Here is a 24,915-nt window from a genome sequence, read left to right on the forward strand (position 1 = left end):
CCCCGGCCCCGCTTACATCCCCCCGCCCCCCGGCTCCGCTCTCTATCTCCCTGGCCCCGCTCTCTAACCATCCCCCCACCGGCCCAGCACTCTGTCTCCCCGGCCCCACTCTCTATCCCCTTGGCCCCACTCTCTCTGCCCCGGCCCCGCTCTCTATTCCCCCGGCCCCGCTCTCTTCCCCCCCCCACCCCCGGCCCCGCTCTCTATCTCCCTGGCCCCGCTCTCTAACCATCCCCCCACCGGCCCAGCACTCTGTCTCCCCGGCCCCACTCTCTCTGCCCCGGCCCCGCTCTCTATCCCCCCGGCCCCGCTCTCTATCCCCCCGGCCCTGCTCTCTATCCCCCCGGCCCTGCTCTCTCTCCCCCCGGCCCTGCTCTCTCTCCCCCCGGCCCTGCTCTCTATCCCCCCGGCCCTGCTCTCTCTCTCCCCGGCCCTGCTCTCTATCCCCCCGGCCCCACTCTCTATCCCCTTGGCCCCACTCTCTCTGCCCCGGCCCTGCTCTCTATTCCCCCGGACCTGCTCTCTCTCTCCTCGCCCGTGCTCTCTATCCCCACGGCCATGGCCTCTCTCTGCTTCTGGCCCCGCTCTCTATCCCCCAGACCCGCTCTCTATTCCCCCGATCCCACTCTTTATTCCCTCGACCCCGCTCTCTCTATCCCCCAGCTCTGCTCTCTTTGCCCCCGGCCCTGGTCTCTCTCCCCCCAGCCCCATTCTCTAACACCTCGTCCGGCTCTCTCTACCCCCGGGTCCCGCTCTATCTCCCCAAGGCCCCGCTCTCACTCCCCCCGCCCCGCTCTCTCTCCCCCAGCCCCACTCTCTACCCCCGGCCCCACTTTCTATCTCCCAGCTCTGCTCTCTCTTTCCCCAGCCCCACTCTTTCTCTCCCCGGCCGCACTCTCTCTACCCCCGGCCCCGCTCTCTCTCCCTAAGGCCCCGCTCTCCCTCCCCCCACCCCGCTCTCTATCTCCCAGCTCTGCTCTCTCTTCCCCCGGCCCCACTCTATCTCCCCCCGGCCCCGCTCTCTCTTCCCCGAGCCCCCTCTATCTCCCCCTGGCCACTCTCTCTTCCCCTGTCCCCACTCTCTCTACACCCGGCCGTGCTCTCTCACTCTAGATTTTCTGTCAGTTTGAGATGATGTTATTGTCATTGTTGTTTTCTCTTAATTGTGTGTGAATGTTTCATTGCAGATACGGAACACTGTCTGTGAGCATTTAGTTAGAGTTGGAGGTTGAGCTATGTGAGAACCTGGTTCAATGAAGGAGGAAACATTCAAGCTTGAATTTGTGACATTTTCAAGCGGTTTGGTGGGGGTGGGGCAGAGTAACTGAGGTTATTGCGACTTTGGGGGTGAAAATTACGTCACTGTGTAACTTCAACTATATTTTATATTAATGTGAAACATCTTTTGTCTCTCAGTCACAGACTCGGGACTCACAGACCCGTGTGTGGATCACACCATCCTGGACCAGGTCTGGAGGAGCGTAAATTGTATATGGCCTGTGTGTTCTTGGCAGTGGAAGTGTGATGCAAATCTTCAGGAAGGATGGTACCGATTTAAAAGGTAATGTGCCAGGAAAATTTCTCATAAACTAGGCAAAGGGAGAAAAATGTGAGTGTTGGCACAGCAAGTGGACAGAGACAGAGATCAACAGTGATATCACTTAGTACAAACAGAACAAAAGCAAATGAATTTCCCATCAGTAGATAGCGATTTGATGCGACTGAGCGGGTGGGCCGCCAGTTCAGACTCAATAACATTGCTGTGGGTCTGGAGACACATGTAGGGCAGGCGAGGTAAGGGCAGCAGATTTCCTTCACAAAAGATAACCACATCAGTTGTTGCAACAATGCTCGATGGTCTCACTCTTCCACAGCTACTGAGAGTAGCTTTATATTCCAGATTCACTCGTTGCATTTACTTTAACAACTGGAGTGGTTGGACCTGACCAGTGTCCCCAGGACATGAGCCTGTCTCACCGGGTCACTCGTTTCCTGACATTAGCACTGTACCACAGCCTTCCCATAAGTGAACAGTAACATTTTCACCATGCAATCACCAGGCAGTGACCATCACTAACAAAAGAGAATCTAACCTTCTCTCCCTGACAAACAAGGGCATTACTAGCGTTCAATCCTCCACTATAAACTAACTGATTAACTCCCCATTAACTCTCCGCCTAACTCCCCAAAATCTGTCCACAAGGCATCTGTCCATATCTACAAGGCACAAGTCAAGAGTGTGATGGAATAATTTCCACCTGCCTGGATTAGTGCAGCTCCAACAACTCAAGAAACTGTGAAGACCATCCAGGACAAAGCAGCCGCACTTAATTGACACGTCATTAAGCACTTTCAATGTTCACTCCATTCATCACCGATCCATAGTAGCAGCAGCGGTGTATACCATCTACAAGATGCACTGCAGAAACTCACCAAGCCTCCTTCGGCAGCACATTGCAAATGCACAGCCTCTGACACCGAGGAGGACAAGGGCAGCAGACATATTGGAACTCCATCACCTGGACGTTTCACTCCAGGTCACTCAACATCCAGACCTGAAAATGTATGACTGTTCCTTCACTGTCGCTGGGTAAAAATCCTAGTGCTCCCTCCCGAACAGCACTTCCAGTGTAACTACTCCAGATGGACTGCAGCTGTTCGAGAAGGCGGCTCACCATTACCTTCTCAAGGAAAACTAGGGGTGGGCAGTAAATATTGGGCCAGCCAATGATTCCCACATCTCGGAAATAATTTTTAGTAACTTGGGACGAGGCCTCATCTCAAGTCATTTATTAATTGCCGGCACCAGACTTTAATAATGTTGTCCAGGCTTTGAATAGGGAAGAGAGGGGATTCAACAGAATGTCTCCAGATGTTGGAGTGGCGCGGGGTCGGGGGCGGAGGGCGGGAGTGAGTGGTGTTGGGGCGCTGGGACGACATGGGGAGAAACAAGGATTGTTCTTCCTCGGGTAGAGAATGGGAGTGAAGAGGTTTAGCAGAGGTGTTCAAATGCATCAAGGGTTTGAATAGAGCAGAAAAGGAGAAATTGTTTACACTGGAATAAGAAACGGAAACAAGGAGACAGGATAAAAGTCATTGGCATAAAAACAAGGACAACGTAAATTTATATTTTTTTTATGAAATAGATACCTCTCCCAGTCCCATCTCCCTCGGTGTCCACTCCCAGTCCCCTCTCTCTCGGTGTCTTCTCCCAGTCCCCTCTCCCTCTGGGACATCTCCCTGTCCCCTCTCCCTCTGGGACATCTCACGGTCCCCTCTCCCTCGGTGTCCACTCCCAGTCCCCTCTCACTCTGGGACATCTCCCTGTCCCCTGTGCCTCTGGGACATCTCCATGTCCCCTCTCCCTCGGTGTCCACTCCCAGTCCCCTCTCCCTCTGGGACATCTCATAGTCCCCTCTCCCTCTGGGACATCTCCCTGTCCCCTGTGCCTCTGGGACATCTCCATGTCCCCACTCCCTCGGTGTCCACTCCCAGTCCCCTCTCCCTCTGGAACATCCCCCTGTCCCCTCTCCCTCTGGAACATCTCCCAGTCCCCTCTCCCTCTGGGACATCTCCCAGTCCCCTCTCCCTCTGGGACATCTCCCAGTCCCCTCTCCCTCTGGGACATCTCCCAGTCCCCTCTCCCTCTGGGACATCTCCCAGTCCCATCTCCCTCGTTGTCTTCTCCAAGTCGCCTCCCCCTCTGGGACATCTCGCTGTCCCCCCTCGATCTGCGACATCTCCCAGTGCCCTCTCCCTCTGGGATCTCTCCCAGTCTCATCTCCCTCGGTGTCTTCTCCCTGTCCCCTCTCCCTCAGTGTCCTCTCCCAGTCCCCTCTCCCTCAGTGTCCCCTCCCAGTCTCCTCTCCCTCTGGGACATCCCCCTGTCCCCTCTCCCTCTGGGACATCTCCCTGTCCCCTCTCCCTCTGGGACATCTCCCAGACCACTCTCCGTCGGGGACTTCTCCTTGACCCTCTCCATCTGGGACCTCAAATTGTCACCTCTCCCTCGGTGTCAACACCCAGTTCCCTCCTCCTCTTGGACATCTCCCTGTCCCCTCTCCCTCAGAGACCTCTCCCTGTCCCCTCTCGCTCGGGGAACTCTCCCTGACCCCTCTCCCTCATTCTCCTCTCCCAGTCCCCTCTCCCTCAGTGTCCTCTCCCAGTCCCCTCTCCCTCAGTGTCCTCTCCCAGTCCCCTCTCCCTCAGTGTCCTCTCCCACTCCCCTCTACCTCAGTGTCCTGCCCCAGTCCCCTCTCCCTCAGTCTCCTCTCCCACTTCCCTCTCCCTCAGTCTCCTCTCCCAGTCCCCTCTCCCTCATTCTCCTCTCCCATTCCCCTCTCCCCCGGTCTCCTCTCCCAGTCCCCTCTCCCTGAGTGTCCTCTCCCAGTCCCCTCTCCCTCAGTGTCCTCTCCTAGTCCCCTCTCCCTCTGGGACCTCTCCCTCTCCCCTCTCCCTCTGTGACGTCTCCCTGTCCCCTCTCCCTCTGTGACGTCTCCCTGTCCCCTCTCCCTCTGTGACGTCTCCCTGTCCCCTCTCCCTCTGTGACGTCTCCCTGTCCCCTCTCCCTCTGGGACCTCTCCCTGTTCCCTCTCCCTCTGGGACCTCTCCTTGTCCCCTCTCCCTCGGGACCTTGCCCTGTGTCCTCTCCCTCTGGGACATCTCCCTGGCCCCTCTCCCTCTGGGATATCTCCCAGTCCCATCTCCCTCTGGGACATCTCCCTGTCCCCCCTCGATCTCGGATATCTCCCGGTTCCTTCTCCCTCTGGGAGCTTTCCCATTCACATCTCCCTCGGTTTCCTCTCCCAGTCCCCTCTCCCTCAATGTCCCCTCCCAGTCCCCTCTCCCTCAGAGACCTCTCTCAGTCCCCTCTCCATCTGGGACATCTCCCAGTCCCCCCTCGATCTGGGACATCTCCCTGTTCCCTCTTCCTCTGGGAACTCTCCCTGCCCCCTCTCCCTCTGGGAACTCTCCCTGTCCCCTCTCCCTCTGGGAACTCTCCCTGACCCCTCTCCCTCTGGGAACTCTCCCTGACCCCTCTCCCTCTGGGAACTCTCCCTGACCCCTCTCCCTCTGGGAACTCTCCCTGACCCCTCTCCCTCTGGGAACTCTCCCTGACCCCTCTCCCTCTGGGAACTCTCCCTGACCCCTCTCCCTCTGGGAACTCTCCCTGACCCCTCTCCCTCTGGGAACTCTCCCTGACCCCTCTCCCTCTGGGAACTCTCCCTGACCCCTCTCCCTCTGGGAACTCTCCCTGACCACTCTCCATCTGGGACAACTCCCTGTTCCCTCTCGATCTGGGACAACTCCCTGTCCCCCCTCGATCTGGGACATCTCCCTGTTCCCTCTCCGTCTGGGTCATCTCCCAGTCCCCTCTCCCTCTGGGTCATCTCAATGTCCCCTCTCCCTCTTGGACATCATCCTTTCCCCCCTCGATCTGGGACATCTCCCTGTTCCCTCTCCCTCTGGGACATCTCCCTGTCCCCTCTCCCTCTGGGACATCTCCCTGTCCCCTTTCCCTCTGGGACCTCTCCCTGTCCCCTCTCCCTCTGGGACATCTCCCTGTCCCCTTTCCCTCTGGGACATCTCCCAGTCCCCTTTCCCTCTGGGACCTCTCCCTGGCCCCTCTCCCTCTGGGACAACTCCCTGGCCCCTCTCCCTCTGGGACCTATCCCTGGCGCCTCTCCCTCTGGGACCTCTCCCTGGCCCCTCTCCCTCTGGGACCTCTCTCTGGCCCCTCTCCCTCTGGGCCCTCTCGCTGTCCCCTCTCCCTCTGCGACATCTCCCTGTCCCCTCTGCCTCAGGGACCTCTCCCTATCCCCTCTCCATCGGTGTCCTCTCCCTGTTCCCTCTCCCTCGATCTCCTCTCCCCATCCCCTCTCCCTCAGTCTCCTCTCCCAGCCCCCTCACCCTCGGTGTCCTCTCCGAGTCTCCTCCCCCTCTGGGACATCTCCCAGTACACTCTCCATTTGGTACCTCTCCCAGTCCCCACTCCCTCTGGGACCTCTCCCTGTTCCCTCTCCTTCAGTCTCCAATCCCAGTCCCCTCTCCCTCTGAGACCTCTCCCAGTCCCCTCTTCCTCTCGGACACCTCCAAGAACCCTCTCCCTCTGTAACATCTCCCTGTCTCCTCTCCCTCTGGGACCTCTCCCAATCTCCTCTTCCTCTCGGACAACTCCCCGTCCCCTCCCCCACTGGGAACTCCCCCTGACCCATCTCCCGCTGGGACATCTCCCTGTCCCCCCTCGATTTTGGACATCTCCCTGTTCACTCTCCCACTTGGACCTCTCACTGTCCCCCCTTTATCGGGAAGATCTCTCTATCCCCCCTCCCTCTGGGAAATCTCCCAGTCCCCTCTCCCTCTGGGTCATCTCCCTGTCCCCCCTCCATCTGGGACATCTCCCTGTCCCCTCTCCCTCTGGGTCATCGCACTGTCCCCTCTCCCTCTGGGACATCTCCCTGTCCCCCTCGATCTGGGACATCTCCCAGTCCCCTCTCCCTCTGGGTTATCTCACTGTCCCCCCTCCATCTGGGACATCTCCCTGTCCCCTCTCCCTCTGGGTCATCTCACTGTCCCCTCTCCATCTGGGACATCTCCCTGTCCCCCTCGATCTGGGACATCTCCCATTCCCCTCTCCATCTGAACATCTCCCTTTCCCCTGTCCCCCTGGGACATCTCCCAGTCCCCTCTCCCTCCGGGACCTCTCCCTGTCCCCTCTCCCTCAGCCTCCTCTCCCAGTCCCTTCTCCCTCAGCCTACTCTCCCTGTCCCCTCTCCCTCAGCCTCCTCTCCCAGTCCCCTCTCCCTCAGTCTCCTCTCCCAGTCCCCTCTCCCTCAGTCTCCTCTCGCTGTCCCCTCTCCCTCAGTCTCCTCTCCCAGTCCCCTCTCCCTCAGTCTCCTCTCCCAGTCCCCTCTCCCTCAGTCTCCTCTCCCTGACCCCTCTCCCTCAGTGTCCACTCCCTGTCCCCTCTCCCTCGGGGAACTCTCCCTGACCCCTCTCCCTCAGTCTCCTCTCGAGGTCCCCTCTCCCTCAGTGACCTCTCCCAGTCCCCTCTCCCTCAGTCTCCTCTCCCAGTCCCCTCTCCCTCAGTCTCCTCTCCCAGTCCCCTCTCTCTCGGTCTCCTCTCCCTGTCCCCTCTCCCTCAGTCTCCTCTCCCAGTCCCCTCTCCCTCAGCCTCCTCTCCCAGTCCCCTCTCCCTCAGTCTCCTCTCCCAGTCCCCTCTCCCTCAGTGTCCTCTCCCTGACCCCTCTCCCTCAGTCTCCTCTCCCTGTCCCCTCTCCCTCAGTCTCCTCTCCTAGTCCCCTCTCCCTCAGCCTCATCTCCCAGTCCCCTCTCCCTCAGTCTCCTCTCCCAGTCCCCTCTCCCTCAGTGTCCTCTCCCAGTCCCCTCTCCCTCAGTGTCCTCTCCCTGTCCCCTCTCCCTCAGTGTCCTCTCCCACTCCCCTCTCCCTCAGTGTCCTCTCCCAGTCCCCTCTCCCTCAGTCTCCTCTCCCACTTCCCTCTCCCTCAGTCTCCTCTCCCAGTCCCCTCTCCCTCATTCTCCTCTCCCATTCCCCTCTCCCCCGGTCTCCTCTCCCAGTCCCCTCTCCCTGAGTGTCCTCTCCCAGTCCCCTCTCCCTCAGTGTCCTCTCCTAGTCCCCTCTCCCTCTGGGACCTCTCCCTCTCCCCTCTCCCTCTGTGACGTCTCCCTGTCCCCTCTCCCTCTGTGACGTCTCCCTGTCCCCTCTCCCTCTGTGACGTCTCCCTGTCCCCTCTCCCTCTGTGACGTCTCCCTGTCCCCTCTCCCTCTGGGACCTCTCCCTGTTCCCTCTCCCTCGGGGACCTCTCCTTGTCCCCTCTCCCTCGGGGACCTTGCCCTGTGTCCTCTCCCTCTGGGACATCTCCCTGGCCCCTCTCCCTCTGGGATATCTCCCAGTCCCATCTCCCTCTGGGACATCTCCCTGTCCCCCCCTCGATCTCGGATATCTCCCGGTTCCTTCTCCCTCTGGGAGCTTTCCCAATCTCATCTCCCTCGGTTTCCTCTCCCAGTCCCCTCTCCCTCAATGTCCCCTCCCAGTCCCCTCTCCCTCAGAGACCTCTCCCAGTCCCCTCTCCATCTGGGACATCTCCCAGTCCCCCCTCGATCTGGGACATCTCCCTGTTCCCTCTTCCTCTGGGAACTCTCCCTGTCCCCTCTCCCTCTGGGAACTCTCCCTGTCCCCTCTCCCTCTGGGAACTCTCCCTGACCCCTCTCCCTCTGGAACAACTCCCTGTTCCCTCTCGATCTGGGACAACTCCCTGTCCCCCCTCGATCTGGGACATCTCCCTGTTCCCTCTCCGTCTGGGTCATCTCCCAGTCCCCTCTCCCTCTGGGTCATCTCAGTGTCCCCTCTCCCTCTGGGACATCTCAATGTCCCCTCTCCCTCTTGGACATCATCCTTTCCCCCCTCGATCTGGGACATCTCCCTGTTCCGTCTCCCTCTGGGACATCTCCCTGTCCCCTCTCCCTCTGGGACATCTCCCTGTCCCCTCTCCCTCTGGGACATCTCCCTGTCCCCTTTCCCTCTGGGACCTCTCCCTGTCCCCTCTCCCTCTGGGCCATCTCCCTGTCCCCTTTCCCTCTGGGACATCTCCCAGTCCCCTTTCCCTCTGGGACCTCTCCCTGGCGCCTCTCTCTCTGGGACCTCTCCCCGGCCCCTCTCCCTCTGGGACCTCTCCCTGGCCCCTCTCCCTCTGGGACCTCTCCCTGGCCCCTCTCCCTCTGGGACCTCTCTCTGGCCCCTCTCCCTCTGGGCCCTCTCGCTGTCCCATCTCCCTCTGCGACATCTCCCTGTCCCCTCTGCCTCAGGGACCTCTCCCTATCCCCTCTCCATCCGTGTCCTCTCCCTGTTCCCTCTCCCTCGATCTCCTCTCCCCATCCCCTCTCCCTCAGTCTCCTCTCCCAGCCCCCTCACCCTCGGTGTCCTCTCCGAGTCTCCGCCCCCTCTGGGACATCTCCCAGTCCACTCTCCATCTGGTACCTCTCCCAGTCCCCACTCCCTCTGGGACCTCTCCCTGTTCCCTATCCTTCAGTCTCCACTCCCAGTCCCCTCTCCCTCTGAGACCTCTCCCAGTCCCCTCTTCCTCTCGGACACCTCCAAGAACCCTCTCCCTCTGTAACATCTCCCGGTCCCCTCTCCCTCTGGGACCTCTCCCAATCTCCTCTTCCTCTCGGACATCTCCCCGTCCCCTCCCCCACTGGGAACTCCCCCTGACCCATCTCCTGCTGGGACATCTCCCTGTCCCCCCTCGATTTTGGGCATCTCCCTGTTCACTCTCCGACTTGGACCTCTCACTGTCCCCCCTCTATCGGGAAGATCTCTCTATCCCCCCTCCCTCTGGGACATCTCCCAGTCCCCTCTCCCTCTGGGTCATCTCACTGTCCCCCCTCCATCTGGGACATCTCCCTGTCCCCTCTCCCTCTGGGTCATCTCACTGTCCCCCCTCCATCAGGGACATCTCCCTGTCCCCCTCGATCTGGGACATCTCCCAGTCCCCTCTCCCTCAGAGATCTCTCCCTATCCCCTATCCCTCAGTCTCCTCTCCCAGTCCCGTCTCCGTCTGAGACCTCTCCCAGTGCCCTCTCCCTCGGGGACCTCTCTCTGTCCCCTTACCCTCGGGGACCACTGAGTGTCCCATCTCCCTCAGTGTCCTCTCCCAGTGCCCTCTCCCTCAGGGTCCTCTGACTGTCCCCTCTCCCTCGGTGTCCACTCCCAGTCCCCCCTCGATCTGGGACATCTCCCTGTTCCCTCTTCCTCTGGGAACTCTCCCTGTCCCCTCTCCATCTGGGAACTCTCCCTGACCCCTCTCCCTCTGGGAACTCTCCCTGACCCCTGTCCCTCTGGAACAACTACCTGTTCCCTCTCGATCTGGGACAACTCCCTGTCCCCCCTCGATCTGGGACATCTCCCTGTTCCCTCTCCGTCTGGGTCATCTCCCAGTCCCCTCTCCCTCTGGGTCATCTCAGTGTCCCCTCTCCCTCTGGGACATCTCAATGTCCCCTCTCCCTCTTGGACATCATCCTTTCCCCCCTCGATCTGGGACATCTCCCTGTTCCGTCTCCCTCTGGGACATCTCCCTGTCCCCTCTCCCTCTGGGACATCTCCCTGTCCCCTCTCCCTCTGGGACATCTCCCTGTCCCCTTTCCCTCTGGGACCTCTCCCTGTCCCCTCTCCCTCTGGGACATCTCCCTGTCCCCTTTCCCTCTGGGACATCTCCCAGTCCCCTTTCCCTCTGGGACCTCTCCCTGGCGCCTCTCTCTCTGGGACCTCTCCCCGGCCCCTCTCCCTCTGGGACCTCTCCCTGGCCCCTCTCCCTCTGGGACCTCTCCCTGGCCCCTCTCCCACTGGGACCTCTCTCTGGCCCCTCTCCCTCTGGGACCTCTCTCTGGCCCCTCTCCCTCTGGGCCCTCTCGCTGTCCCCTCTCCCTCTGCGACATCTCCCTGTCCCCTCTGCCTCAGGGACCTCTCCCTATCCCCTCTCCATCCGTGTCCTCTCCCTGTTCCCTCTCCCTCGATCTCCTCTCCCCATCCCCTCTCCCTCAGTCTCCTCTCCCAGCCCCCTCACCCTCGGTGTCCTCTCCGAGTCTCCTCCCCCTCTGGGACATCTCCCAGTCCACTCTCCATCTGGTACCTCTCCCAGTCCCCACTCCCTCTGGGACCTCTCCCTGTTCCCTCTCCTTCAGTCTCCACTCCCAGTCCCCTCTCCCTCTGAGACCTCTCCCGGTCCCCTCTTCCTCTCGGACACCTCCAAGAACCCTCTCCCTCTGTAACATCTCCCTGTCTCCTCTCCCTCTGGGACCTCTCCCAATCTCCTCTTCCTCTCGGACATCTCCCCGTCCCCTCCCCCACTGGGAACTCCCCCTGACCCATCTCCCGCTGGGACATCTCCCTGTCCCCCCTCGATTTTGGGCATCTCCCTGTTCACTCTCCCACTTGGACCTCTCACTGTCCCCCCTCTATCGGGAAGATCTCTCTATCCCCCCTCCCTCTGGGACATCTCCCAGTCCCCTCTCCCTCTGGGTCATCTCACTGTCCCCCCTCCATCTGGGACATCTCCCTGTCCCCTCTCCCTCTGGGTCATCTCACTGTCCCCCCTCCATCAGGGACATCTCCCTGTCCCCCTCGATCTGGGACATCTCCCAGTCCCCTCTCCCACAGAGAACTCTCCCTATCCCCTATCCCTCAGTCTCCTCTCCCAGTCCCCTCTCCGTCTGAGACCTCTCCCAGTGCCCTCTCCCTCGGGGACCTCTCTCTGTCCCCTTTCCCTCGGGGATCACTGAGTGTCCCATCTCCCTCAGTGTCCTCTCCCAGTGCCCTCTCCCTCAGGGACCTCTGACTGTCCCCTCTCCCTCGGTGTCCACTCCCAGTCCCCTCTCCATCTGGGACCTCTCCCTGTCCTCTCTCCCTCTGGGACATCTCCCTGCCCCCTCTCCCACTGGGACATCTCCCTGACCCCTCTCCGTTGGAGAGTTCTCCCTGTCCCCTCTCCCTCTGGGACCTCAAATTGTCACCTCTCCCTCGGTGTCAACAACCAGTCCCCTCTTCCTCTTGGACATCTCCCTGTCCCCTCTCCCTCTGGGACCTCTCCCTGTCCCCTCTCCCTCTGGGACATCTCCCTGTCCCCTTTCCCTCTGGGACCTCTCCCTGTCCCCTCTCCCTCTGGGACATCTCCCTGTCCCCTTTCCCTCTGGGAAATCTCCCTGTCCCCTCTCCCTCTGGGACATCTCCCTGTTCCCTCTCCCTCTGGGACCTCTCCCTGTCCCCTCTCCCTCTGGGACATCTCCCTGTCCCCTTTCCCTCTGGGACATCTCCCTGTCCCCTTTCCCTCTGGGACATCTCCCTGTCCCCTCTCCCTCTGGGACATCTCCCTGTCCCCTTTCCTTTTGGGACATCTCCCTGTCCCTTCTCCCTCTGGGACATCTCCCTGTCCCCTCTGCCTCAGGGACCTCTCCCTATCCCCTCTCCGTCTGTGTCCTCTCCCTGTTCCCTCTCCCTCGATCTCCTCTCCCCATCCCCTCTCCCTCAGTCTCCTCTCCCAGTCCCCTCACCCTCAGTGTCCTCTCCGAGTCCCCTCCCCCTCTGGGACATCTCCCAGTCCACTCTCTATCTGGGACCTCTCCCAGTCCCCACTCCCTCTGGGACCTCTCCCTGTCCCCTCTCCCTCTGGGACATCTCCCTGTCCCCTTTCCCTCTGGGACCTCTCCCTGTCCCCTCTCCCTCTGGGACATCTCCCTGTCCCCTTTCCCTCTGGGAAATCTCCCTGTCCCCTCTCCCTCTGGGACATCTCCCTGTTTCCTCTCCCTCTGGGACCTCTCCCTGTCCCCTCTCCCTCTGGGACATCTCCCTGTCCCCTTTCCCTCTGGGACATCTCCCTGTCACCTTTCCCTCTGGGACATCTCCCTGTCCCCTCTCCCTCTGGGAGATCTCCCTGTCCCCTTTCCCTCTGGGACATCTCCCTGTCCCCTCTGCCTCAGGGACCTCTCCCTATCCCCTCTCCGTCTGTGTCCTCTCCCTGTTCCCTCTCCCTCGATCTCCTCTCCCCATCCCCTCTCCCTCAGTCTCCTCTCCCAGTCCCCTCACCCTCAGTGTCCTCTCCGAGTCCCCTCCCCCTCTGGGACATCTCCCAGTCCACTCTCTATCTGGGACCTCTCCCAGTCCCCACTCCCTCTGGGACCTCTCCCTGTTCCCTCTCCTTCAGTCTCCACTCCCAGTCCCCTCTCCCTCTGGGACCTCTCCCAGTCCCCTCTCCCTCTGAGACCTCTCCCAGTCCCCTCTTCCTCTCGGACACCTCCAAGAACCCTCTCCCTCTGTAACATCTCCCTGTCTCCTCTCCCTCTGGGACCTCTCCCAATCTCCTCTTCCCCTCGGACATCTCCCAGTCCCCTCCCCCACTGGGAACTCCCCCTGACCCATCTCCCGCTGGGACATCTCCCTGTCCCCCCTCGATTTTGGACATCTCCCTGTTCATTCTCCCACTTGGACCTCTCACTGTCCCCCCTCTATCGGGAAGATCTCTCTATCCCCCCCTCCCTCTGGGACATCTCCCAGTCCCCTCTCCCTCTGGGTCATCTCACTGTCCCCCCTCCATCTGGGACATCTTCCTGTCCCCCTCGATCTGCGACATCTCCCAGTCCCCTCTCCATCTGGACATCTCCGTTTCCCCTGTCCCCTGGGACATCTCCCAGTCCCCTCTCCCTCCGGGACCTCTCCCTGTCCCCTCTCCCTCAGTCTCCTCTCCCAATCCCCTCTCCCTCAGTCTCCTCTCCCAGTCCCCTCTCCCTCAGTGTCCTCTCCCTGTCCCCTCTCCCTCAGTCTCCTCTCCCTGACCCCTCTACCTCAGTGTCCTCTCCCTGTCCCCTCTCCCTCGGGGAACTCTCCCTGACCCCTCTCCCTCAGTCTCCTCTCCAGGTCCCCTCTCCCTCAGTCTCCTCTCCCAGTCCCCTCTCCCTCAGTCTCCTCTCCCAGTCCCCTCTCCCTCAGTCTCCTCTACCAGTCCCCTCTCCCTCGGTCTCCTCTCCCTGTCCCCTCTCCCTCGGTCTCCTCTCCCAGTCCCCTATCCCTCAGCCTCCTCTCCCAGTCCCCTCTCCCTCAGTCTCCTCTCCCAGTCCCCTCTCCCTCAGTGTCCTCTCCCTGACCCCTCTCCCTCAGTGTCCTCTCCCAGTCCCCTCTCCCTCAGTCTCCTCTCCCAGTCCCCTCTCCCTCAGCCTCCTCTCCCAGTCCCCTCTCCCTCAGTGTCCTCTCCCTGTCCCCTCTCCCTCAGTCTCCTCTCCCAGTCCCCTCTCCCTCAGTCTCCTCTCCCAGTCCCCTCTCCCTCAGTGTCCTCTCCCTGTCCCCTCTCCCTCAGTGTCCTCTCCCAGTCCCCTCTCCCTCAGTGTCCTCTCCGACTCCCCTCTCCCTCGGTCTCCTCTCCAGTCTCCTCTCCCTCGGTGTCCTCTCTGACTCCCCTCTCCCTCAGTCTCCTCTCCCAGTCCCCTCTCCCTCAGTGTCCTCTCCCTGTCCCCTCTCCATCAGTCTCCTCTCCCAGTCCCCTCTCCCTCAGTGTCCTCTCCCTGTCCCCTCTCCCTCAGTGTCCTCTCCCAGTCCCCTCTCCCTCAGTGTCCTCTCCGACTCCCCTCTCCCTCGGTCTCCTCTCCCAGTCTCCTCTCCCTCGGTGTCCTCTCTGACTCCCCTCTCCCTCAGTCTCCTCTCCCAGTCCCCTCTCCCTCAGTGTCCTCTCCCTGTCCCCTCTCCCTCAGTCTCCTCTCCCAGTCCCCTCTCCCTCAGTGTCCTCTCCCAGTCCCCTCTCCCTCAGTGTAATCTGCCAGTCCCCTCTCCCTCAGCCTCCTCTCCCTGTCCCCTCTCCCTCAGTCTCCTCTCCCTGTCCCCTCTCCCTCAGTCTCCTCTCCCTGTCCCCTCTCCCTCAGTGTAATCTGCCAGTCCCCTCTAGCTCAGTTTCCTCTCCGAGTCCCCTCTCCCTCAGTGTCCTCTGCCAATTCCCTCTACATCGGGGATCCTGTCCAGTCCCCTGTCCTTCGAGGACATTTCCCTCTACCTTCTCCTTTGGGGACATCTCCCTTTCCAGTCTCCCTCGGTAAGCTGTCCCCGTCCCCTCCACTGTGTGGAATTTACTGCGTTACCTCGCACTCGAGGATCTATCCCTGCCCCGCTTCCGCGGGGACCTCTCTCTGTGCCATCTCCCTCACCGACCTCTTCCAGTCCCCTCTCCCTCGAGAAACTCTGCGCGTCCATGCCTCTGGGGGCAACTCTCCCAGACACTCCTCCCTCTGGAGCAACACAAGGTCCCTTCCCTCCATCCCCTGACACCGTTATCTCTCCCTCGTGAACCGCCCCAGTTCCTATCCCAGAGAGGCCGATCCCCATCCCTCTCTCTCGGCAAACTCTCCCCTTCAACTGTCCCTCGGGGACATCTCCCAGTCCCCGCTCCCTTGGGGAACTATCCCCATTCGTTCTCAGTCAGGAACCTCGCTTCCTCCCCTACCCCAGGGGACCTTTCCCTGTCCCCTGGCCCTCACGGGCCTATCACTGTCCCCGCTTCCTTGTGAGCCTCTCATTGTCCCCTATACCTCGTGAACCTCTCCCAGGCCCTGCTTCCTTGGGGACCTCTCCCTGTCCCCGCTTCCACGTGAGCCTCTCTCTGTCCCCTATCCTTTGTGAACCTCTCCCTGTCCCCGCTGCCTCGTGAGCCTCTCCCTGTCCCCGCTGCCTCGTGAGCCTCTCCCTGTCCCCACTTTCTTGTGAACCACTCTCTGTCCCCAATTCCTCATGAATCTCTCCCTGTCCCCGATTCCGCGTGAACCTCTCCCTGTCCCCGCTTCCTCGTGAACCTCTCCCTGTCCCCGCTTCCTCGTGAACCTCTCCCTGTCTCCTCTTCCTCATGAACCTCTCCCTGTCCCCGCTTCCTCATGAACCTCTCCCTGTCCCCGATTCCTCGTGAACCTCTCCCTGTCCCCGCTTCCTCAAGAACATCTCCCTGTCCCAAATTCCTCTTGAACCTCTCCATGTCCCCGCTTCCTCATGAGCCTCTCCCTGTCCCCACTTCCTCTTAAACATCTCCCTCTCCCCGCTTCCTCGTGAACATCTCCCTCTCCCAGCTTCCTAGTGAACCTCTCCCTGTTCCCACTTCCTTGTGAGCCTCTCCCTGCTCCCGTTTCTTCGTGAATCTCTCCCTCTCCCTGCTTCCTCGATATATTCTCCCTGTCCCTGTCCCCGCTTCCTCGTGAACCTTTCCTTGTCCCCGATTCCTCCTGAACCTCTCCCAGTCCCTGCTTCCTCATGAACCTCTCCCTGTCCCTCTTTCCTCGGCGACTTCTCTGTCCCCTCTCGCATGGGGACCTGTCCAATTCCTCTGCCCAGGGGGACCCCTTCCCGTTCCTTCTCCCTTGAGGCCCTATCCCTGCACTCTCGTACCGTCCCCTGGTGCCATCGCCTCAAACTCCAGGACCTCTATATGTCCCCTCCCCCAGGGTAACTCTCACCGTCCCCACTCCTTCGGGCACCTCTTCTCATTCCATGTACTTTTTTTCCTGCTCCTAGATGGCATTTCCCCTTCCACTGTCACTCAGTGACCTCACCATGTTCCTTCTCCGTTGGGATCCCTCTGCATTCCCACCACATGCGGGAAATCTCGCAGTCCCCTCTCCATTGGGAACCACTCCTTGGCCCCTCTCCCTGTCCCCTCTCCCCATCCGCTGCCGCAGGGGGAGCTCTCAACATCCCCTCTCCCTAGGGGACCTCTCCACATCTCCTCTCTTCTCCCTCAGGGAGCTCTCCCTCTCACCTCTCCCTCGGGGACATCTCCGTGTCGGCACTGCCTCTGGGACCTGTCCCTTTTCCCTCCATATCTTGGGATTCTCACTGTTCCACTCACCCGACAGCCTCACCCTGTCCTCCCTCCCTCGGGGGCCATTCCCTGCCCCCATTACCTCAGGGTCCTCTCCCTGACAACTCTCCCTCGGGGACCTCAGCCTATCCCATCTCCCTCGAAGGCCAGTCCTCATCCCCTTTCCCCCAGGGCTGTCTCCCTCTCCTCTCACCTTCGGGGAGCTCACCACGTTCCCATTCCCTCGTGGATCTGTCACCCATCACCCTTGGGAATCTCTCCCTGTCCCCTCTACAACAGGGACCTCTCCCCATCCACTAACGTTCGGAGCCCTCTCACCACCCCCTCTCACTGTCCCCACCCTGGTTCCCTCTCACCAGCTCCTCTCCCGCTCCGCACCACGACTGACCGCTGCATCCCCCTCCCCGCCCCCTCTCCCTCTCCCCTCTCCCTCTCCCCACCTCCTCTCCCTCTCCCTGATGCATTACCCCTTCCCAGCCCCTTCCCTCACCCCACCCCCCAAATCCCACACCGAGCCCTTCTCACTCTCCCCGACCCCTCTCCATCTCCCCTCTCCCTCTTCCTCTCCCAGCCCCCTCTCCATCTCCACACCCACGCTCTCTCTCCCCACGCCTTAAGCCTCCCCACGCCCCTCTCACTCTCCCTGACCCCCTCCCTCTCCTTCTCCCTGCAGCCTCTCCCCAGCCACTCACTCTCTCTCAACCCTCTTGTACTCAACTCTCCACTCCTACTCCCCGGTCAGTCTCCCTCTCCATGTCCCTCTCAATCTCGCTGCCCAATCTCCATCTTCCTGCCCGCTCTCCCCGCTCCCTCTCCAGCCCCTGCTTCCCGCCCCGTCCCTGCCCCTTTCCCTCCCCGCGCCGTCTCAGTCTCCTCTGCCCCTCTCCCACCTCTCGCCCATCTCCCTCTCCCCACCCCCTCTCACTCTCCCCGCCCCCTCACCCTGCACCTTCTCCCTTCACCCTCTACAACTCTCCACTCCCGCACACTCTGCCTGCCCCCACTCCCTCTCCCCACACCCTCTCTCCCCCTTCTCCCTGCACCACTCACACACCCTGGCCCCGTCCCCGCCCCCTCTCCCTCTCCCCACCACCTCTCACTCTCCCCGCCCCCTCTCCCACTCCGCGCCCCCTCTTCCCTCTCCCCGCCCCCTCTTCCCTCTCCCCGCCCCCTCTCAATCTCCCCACCCCCACTCCCTCTCCCCGCCACCTCACCCTCTCCCTCTGCCCGCAACCTCTCCCTCTCTCCACCCCCTCACCCTCTCCCTCTCCCCGCCCCCTCACCCTCTCCCTCTCCCCACCCCCTCACCCTCTCTCTGCCCCCTCTCCCCGCCCCCTCTCACTCTCTCCACCTCCTCTCCCAGTCACCTCTCCCTCTCCCCCTCCCTGCCCCCCTCCCTCTCCCTCTCACCGCCCCCTCTCCCTCTACCTCTCCCTTCCCCTTTCCCTCTCCCCCCTCCCTCTCCCTCTCTCCGTCCCGTCTCCCTCTCCCTCTCCCCACTCCCTCTCCCCGCCCCCTCTCAAACTCCCCGCCCGTCTCCCTCTCCCGCCCCCTCTCCCCGCCCCCTCTCCCTCTCCCTGCCCCCTCTCCCTCTCCCTGCCCCCTCTCCCTGCCCCCTCTCCCTCTCCCACCCCCTCTCCCCGCCCCCTCTCCCTCTCCCACCCCCGCCCTCTCTCCCTCTCCCACCCCCGCCCTCTCTCCCTCTCCCTCTCACCGCCCCCTCTCCCTCACACCACCCCCTCTCCCTCTCCCTCTCCCCACACCCTCTCCCTCCCTCCGCTCTCTCTCCCTCTACCTATCAACATTCCAGTTCTGTCGAAGGGTCATGAGGACTCGAAACGTCAACTCTTTTCTTCTCCGCCGATGCTGCCAGACCTGCTGAGTTTTTCCAGGTAATTCTGTTTTTGTTTTGGATTTCCAGCATCCGCAGTTTTTTTGTTTTTAACATTCCCTATCACTGCCCGTCCCCTCCCCTTGTCCCTCTAACTTCCCTCCACATTTGGGCACCTTAATTACTTACGTTGCGCATGTGCAGTTCGCTCCCATTCCTTGTTTTTGCAGCTCGCTCAAAACCGCAAACTCGCTCTGTTTCTGCGCATGTGCGAATGATGTCAGTTCGCGATTTTGCAATTCGCCCCCAGAGCGCGCTTGTGCATTTCGCTCCCATTCGGAGCATGTGTTTTTACTTTGCAGTGTCCGCATTTTGAGCTCGCTCCCAATCCGTTCATGTGCAGCCCACTCGCAAACCGTGCACCTGCAACTCGGTCCCATTCCACGCATGTGCAGCCCTTTCCCGGTCCGCGCATGTGCAGCTTGCTCCAATTCCGCGCATGTGCAGCCCTTTCCCGGTCTGCGCAAGTGCAACTCGCTCTCATTCCGCGCATGTGCAGCTCACCCCCATCCTGCGCATGTGCAGCTTGCTCGCATTCTGCGCATCTGCAGCTCACTCCCATTCTGTGCATGGGCAGCTCGCTCCCATTTGTGCATGTGCAGCTCGCTCCCATCCTGAGCATGTGCAGCTCAGTCCCATCCTGCACATGTGCAGCTCACTCCCATCCTGAGCATGTGCAGCTCGCTCCCATTCTGCGCATGTGCAGCTCACTCCCATCCTAAGCATGTGCAGCTCGCTCCCATTCTGCGCATGTGCAACTCGCTCCTATCCTACGCATGTGCAGCTCACGCCAATTCTGCGCATGTGCAGCCCACTCCCAACCTGCGCATGTGCAGCTCGCTCCCATCCTGTGCATGTGCAGCTCGCTCCCATCCTGCGCATGTGTAGCTCGGCCCCAGACGAGGCCAGCCCTGGAAGGGGAGGTTCTAAGTTTTTGGGTTAGAATAGGACCGGAGTGGCATTAATTGTACAGATCATTCAAAGAGCTAGTGGCAACATGATGGACCAAATGGCCTCCTTCTTAGCTGTAACTTTGCTTAACCCTATGATGCTGTGATTGTTGTTGCAGTTCTGGTGGATGGAAGATTCCAGACTCTGTTGTCCCAGAGCTTCACTGCTCCACATATTCCCCAGGCTGGTTACAGGGTAATGTCAGACTTTCTAATATCAGATTTACATTCACTGCCCAGCACTGCTCACATCGGTTACATTCTTCAATATTTACAAACCTCATTTCAGGTTCACATCCCACCCTGGGACAGGGGGTGGTAACCAGGACAGTTTGTTTTACCTCGCTTTGGAATCCCTGCAACTGGACCCGAGAGATAAAGGTTAAAAACTGCAGCAGGTACTTCGTGTATGAGCTGAAGCCGGCGCCAGGCTGTTCTGCTGCTTATTGCACAGGTACATTGCTGTTTATAAATGACACAGGAGGGTGACTCTGAATGTTCCAGGTCACTCACTGAAATAATAATGTTCCACCTGCTCCCCGCCGTTGTAAGAACCATAACGAATAAAGGTCTGAACGATAAAGTGAACTTTTCACCAAACATCTGGGGAGATGAATCAGACCCTGTTGTCATCACAGACAATAAACAAACCCACCGCTTGATGAAGGAGTAGGTTTTAAAGAGATTGTTAGAGGGGGAGAGAGGTGTGAAGAGGCGGAGCGGGCTAGGGAGGGATTTCCAATGCTTGGAGCCCAGGCGATTGAACACACGCCAGGCACGGCTGGGGATCCAGACTTGGAGGAGTAGAGATTTATTTGAGGGTTCTGGGTCTGGCAGGAATATTATTGCCATGGTGTGTGGGGGCTGTGGAACGTCTGGGTGGGGGTGCATGACCAGAAAGGATTTCAGCACCAACATAACGGCCTGAATCCTCCACTCAAAAAATCTTCTGAGATTGGGTGAAAATTGGGAAATGTGTGATGATCCTGTGGAATTCCTGATGCACACAAAAGCAGTGGAATTGCCCGTGAGGATTTAAGTTACGATGGGCCTGATTCGCATTGCTGGGACTCTCCACAAATTTCTTTGGTATAATCACCTAAGACTGAGTGACTGAGGGGTGTGGGATACAGTGTCTCAGGGAAGGGAGATGCGGTGACTGAGGGGTTTCAGGTGAAGCGACTGAGAGAAATGAGATGTGGTGACTGAGGGTGTAGGGATTTAGTGACTGAGGGAAGTGAGCTGCTCTGACTGGGGGGTTTCAGATGAAGTGAATGAGAGGAGTGGGATGTAGGGCATAACAAGAGTGGGATGTAGTTACTGACAGGAATGTTAGGTTGCGACAGAGGAGATTTGGATGTAGCGATTGAGGGTTGGGAAATCTGGTGACAGAAGGGATTGTGATGAATTGGCTGAGGGGAACGTGATGTGGTGACAGAGGGGATTGGGATATACTGACTGAGGGGAGTTGAATGTAGTGGCTGTGGTTGAATGTAGTGACAATCTCCCCTATCTGCTTACTTCATTGTAGATCCAGGGACAACTACAACTCCGAAATCTGAGGAACACTCGACTCGAGAATCCACTGCCCATCTATCATCTCCCCCAGCAGCATTGGAAATAACAGGTATCATCCTGGAGATCATTTTCTACCAAAACACTTCAGACAAAATGATCTCTGCAATCTCATGCTGAAGGAAGTAGGATATAGTGACTGGCGGAGTGTGATGTGGAGACTAAGGGATTTGGGATGAAGTTACTGAGGGGTTTGGGATGAAGTGACTGAGGGGAGTTGTATGCAGTGACTGAGGGAAGTGAGATACGGTGACTGAGGTGTTTGGGATGAAGTGACTGAGGGTAGTGGCATACAGTGACTCAGGGACGGGAGATGTGGTGACTGAGGGATTTCGGGTGAAGTGACTGGGAGGAATGGGATGTAGGGAGTAACAAGGGTGGGATGTAGGAACTGAGAGGAATGTTAAGTTTCAATGTCGTGACTGAGAGGTGTGAGATCTGGTGACTGAAGGGATCAGGATGAGGTGACTGAGGGGACTGCGATGTGGTGACTGACGGGATTGGGATATACTGACTGAGGGGAGTGGAATGTAGTGTCTGATAGGAGTGAGATGTAGTGACTAAGGGGATTGGGATATACTGACTTAGGGGAGTGGGATATAATGACTGAGGGGAGTGGGATGTAGTGACTGAGGGCAGTGGGATGAAGTGACTAAGTGTAATTGGAGGTAGTTACTGAGTGCAGTGGGATGCAGTGACTGAGGGGAGTGGGGTGCAATGACTAAGTGCAATTGGAAGTAGTAACTGAGGGGAGTGGGATGCAGTGACTGAGTGCAGTGGGATGTTGTGACAGGGGAGTGGGATGAAGTGGCTCCCCGGGTGAGAAGCAGTAAGTCAGGGGAGTTTGGTTGGAATTACAGAAGGAAAACTGACACCGAATCTCAGGGTAGCCAGGGGGAGTGAATGAGGGGAGAGCATTGTAGTGACTGAGGCGAGTTGGATTTAGTGGCTGAGTGGAATGGAATAGATCGAATGAGGGGAGTAGGATTTCATGACCGTTGGGATTGGGATGTAGTGACTGAAGGGTGTGTGATATATTGACTGATGGGACTTAGAGTTAGTTACAGGGGTACAGACAGGAGTGACAGAGCAGGGAAACATTGTTGGTCTTCCTATTGAATATCTGATGCAGTGAATCATTTCCTGACTTTTATTAGCAATTAAATGATCTCTTAAGTTGATAGGTGCACGTCAATCCCCGATGTCTCCTTACTTCATTGCAGATCAAGGGACAAAACCAAATCTGGAATCTGAGGAACACGTGAGTCGAATATCTACACTCCCTGAAACAACTAGAGCAACAGGAGCTGAAATTCCAGGTATCAGTTTGGAGGAGATATTCCACAGAAAATTTTCACACAACATGATCACTGAAACCTGGAACTGAGGGGTGTGTCATGCACTGACAGAGGGGAGTGGGGTATTGCGACTGAGTGGAATGAGTTGAAGTAACTGAGAGGAGTGGGATTCAGTGACTGAGCGAAATTGGATGCAGTGACTGAGGGGAGTGCTTTGAAATGATTGGATTTAGTGGGATGTAGTGACTGAGGGGAGTGGGATGCAGTGTCAGGAGCAATTAAATGCAGTGTATTAAGCGAGTGAGGTGCACTGACTAAGGGGATAATTAAGCTGTGATTTTGGGGAGTGGGATGCAACAATTGAGTGAAGGGGGATGGTCTTACCGAGTGCAGGGAGATATAATGATTCAGGGGAGCAGGATGTAATGAGTGTTTCCATTGGTTTGTAGTGACTGAGTGAAGTGAGATGCAGTGGTGGACGGCACTGGGGTGCAGCGACACTCTGGAGTTGGATGCACTAAATGGGTGGATTTGAAACCAATGTCTTAGTGGAGTGGGAAATAGTGACTGTGCGGAGTGGGATGCAGTGAAAGAGGGGTTGGGATGTAGTGACTGAGGGGAGTTCGATGTAGTGACTGAGGGGAGTTTGATGTAGTGATTGAGGGCAGTTTGATGTAGTGACTGAGGGGAGTAGGCTCTAATGAATATGGGGAGTGGGATGTGATGACTGAGAGAAGTGATATGTATTAACTGATGTGTGTGGGATTTACTAACTCTGGTGAGTTGGAGATAGTGACTCAGGGATATTGGATGTAGTGATTGAGGGGATTGGGAGATATTGACTAAGTGGAGTGAATGCACTGAAGGAGGGGATTGGAATTTTAGAGAGTGAGTGGAGCTGGAAGATATCACTGTTGTGATTGGGATGTAGGGCCTGAGGGGAGTCAGTTGCCATGATTAATGGGTGTCTGATGAACTGGTTGAGGGGATTCAAATTTATTTTCCTGAGGAGTTCAATGCATTGACCGGGGGGAGAATAATGCATTGGCTGAGGGAAGTGGGATTTAGCTACTGAGGGGAGGTGGATGGAGAGACTGAGGGTAATGGGTTGCAGTGGCAGAGTGGAGTGGGATGTAATTATCGAGGGAAGTGAGATGTAATATCTGATGGTAGTGGGTTGCAGTATTTGAGGGGAGTGGGTTGCAGTGTCTAAAGGAGGAGGGATGTAGTGAATGGGGAGAGAGGGATTTATTGGCGTGGGGAAATGGGATATAATGACAGAGGAGAGTGTGATGTACTGTCTGAGGGGAGAGGGATGCAGTGACTGAGGGGAGTTGGGTTTAGTGACTGAGGGCAGTGGGATGTAGTGACTGAGTTGAGTGCGATGTGTGACTGAGGTTATTGGTATATACTGACTGATAGGAGTGGAATCCAGTGACTGAGGGGAGTGGGATGAGGTGACTGAGGGAACTGCGATGTGGTGACTGAGGGGATTGGGATATACTGACTGAGGGGAGTGTAATGTAGTGGCTGAGTGGAGTGGAATGTAGTGGCTGAGGGGAGTGGGACGCATTGACTGAGGGGAGTTTGCTGTAGTGACTGAGGGGAGTAGGCTGTAATGAATGCAGGGAGTGGGATGTGATGTCTGAGAGAAGTGGTAAGAAGTAACTGATGGGAGTGGGATTTACAAATACTGGTGAGTGGGAGGTAGTAACTCAGGGGATATGGATGTAGTGATTGAGGGGCGTGGGAGTTAGTGACTGAGTGGAGTGAATGCGCTGATGGAGGGGATTGTGATGAAGTGACCGAGTGGAGCTGGAAGATATCACTGATGTGATTGGGATGTAGTGCCTGAGGGTAGTCAGTTGCCGTGATTGATGGGAATCTGATGAACTAGCTGAGGGGATTCGAATTCATTCTCCTGAGGAGTGCAATGCATTGACTGAGGGGAGAGTAATGCATTGGGTGAGGGAAGTGAGATTTAGCTACTGAGGGGAGGTGGATGGAGTGATTGAGTGGAGTGGGTTGCAGTGGCAGAGTGGAGTGGGATGTAATTATCAAGGGAAGTGAGAAGTAATATCTGAGGGTAGTGGGATGCAGTATTTGAGGGTAGTGGGAAGCAGTGTCTAAAGGAAGAGGGATGTAGTGAATTGGGGAGAAGGATGTAGTGCCATGGGGGAGTGGGATGTAATGACAGAGGGGAGTGTGATCCACTGTCTGAGCGGAGAGGGATGCAGTGACTGAGGGGAGTGGGATTTAATGACTGAGGGGACTGGCATGTGGTGACTGAGGGGATTGGGATATACTGATTGAGGTGAGTGGGATGCAGTGACTGAGGGGAGTGGGATGTTGACACTAAGGGGAATTGGATGTAGTGACTTAGGGGAATGGGAGATAATGACTGAGGGGAGTGAGATGTAGTGACTAACTGTAATTGGAGGTAGTGACTGTGGGGAATGGGATGCAGTGACTGAGGGGAGTCTGATGTTGTGACTGAGGGGAGTGGGAGGTAGTGACTGAGGGGAATGGGATGCAGTGACTGAGGGGAGTGTGATGTTTTGACTGAGGGGAGTGTGATGAAGTGCCTCCCAGGGTGGGACGCACTGAGTCAGGGGAGTGGGGTGGAATTACAGAAAGAGAACTGACACCGAGTCTCAGGGTAGCCAGGGGGAGTGAATGAGGGGAAAGCGTTATAGTGACTGAGGTGAGTGGGATTTAGTGGCTGAGTGGAATGGAATAGACCGAATGAGGGGAGTAGGATTTAATGACTGGTGGGATTGGGATGTAGCGACTGAGGGGAGTGTGATATATTGACTGATGTCACTTAGAGTTAGTTACAGGGG

The 24,915-nt window shown here is 58.3% G+C and overlaps 1 protein-coding gene across 1 annotated transcript in view; it reads left to right on the forward strand.

Annotated features, from left to right (window-relative positions):
• Nucleotides 1-24,915, forward strand: part of LOC121275025 (uromodulin-like) — a 186,688-nt gene that overhangs the window by 15,466 nt on the left and 146,307 nt on the right. Inside the window, exons 3-5 of the mRNA XM_041182418.1 lie at nucleotides 1,417-1,561; nucleotides 19,319-19,395; nucleotides 19,489-19,653. Coding sequence (XP_041038352.1) covers nucleotides 1,417-1,561; nucleotides 19,319-19,395; nucleotides 19,489-19,653 — 387 coding nt within the window. The remainder of the gene's footprint in view (nucleotides 1-1,416; nucleotides 1,562-19,318; nucleotides 19,396-19,488; nucleotides 19,654-24,915) is intronic.

The sequence above is a fragment of the Carcharodon carcharias genome (assembly GCF_017639515.1).
Source record: "Carcharodon carcharias isolate sCarCar2 chromosome 40 unlocalized genomic scaffold, sCarCar2.pri SUPER_40_unloc_2, whole genome shotgun sequence".
Classification (NCBI taxonomy): domain Eukaryota; kingdom Metazoa; phylum Chordata; class Chondrichthyes; order Lamniformes; family Lamnidae; genus Carcharodon; species Carcharodon carcharias.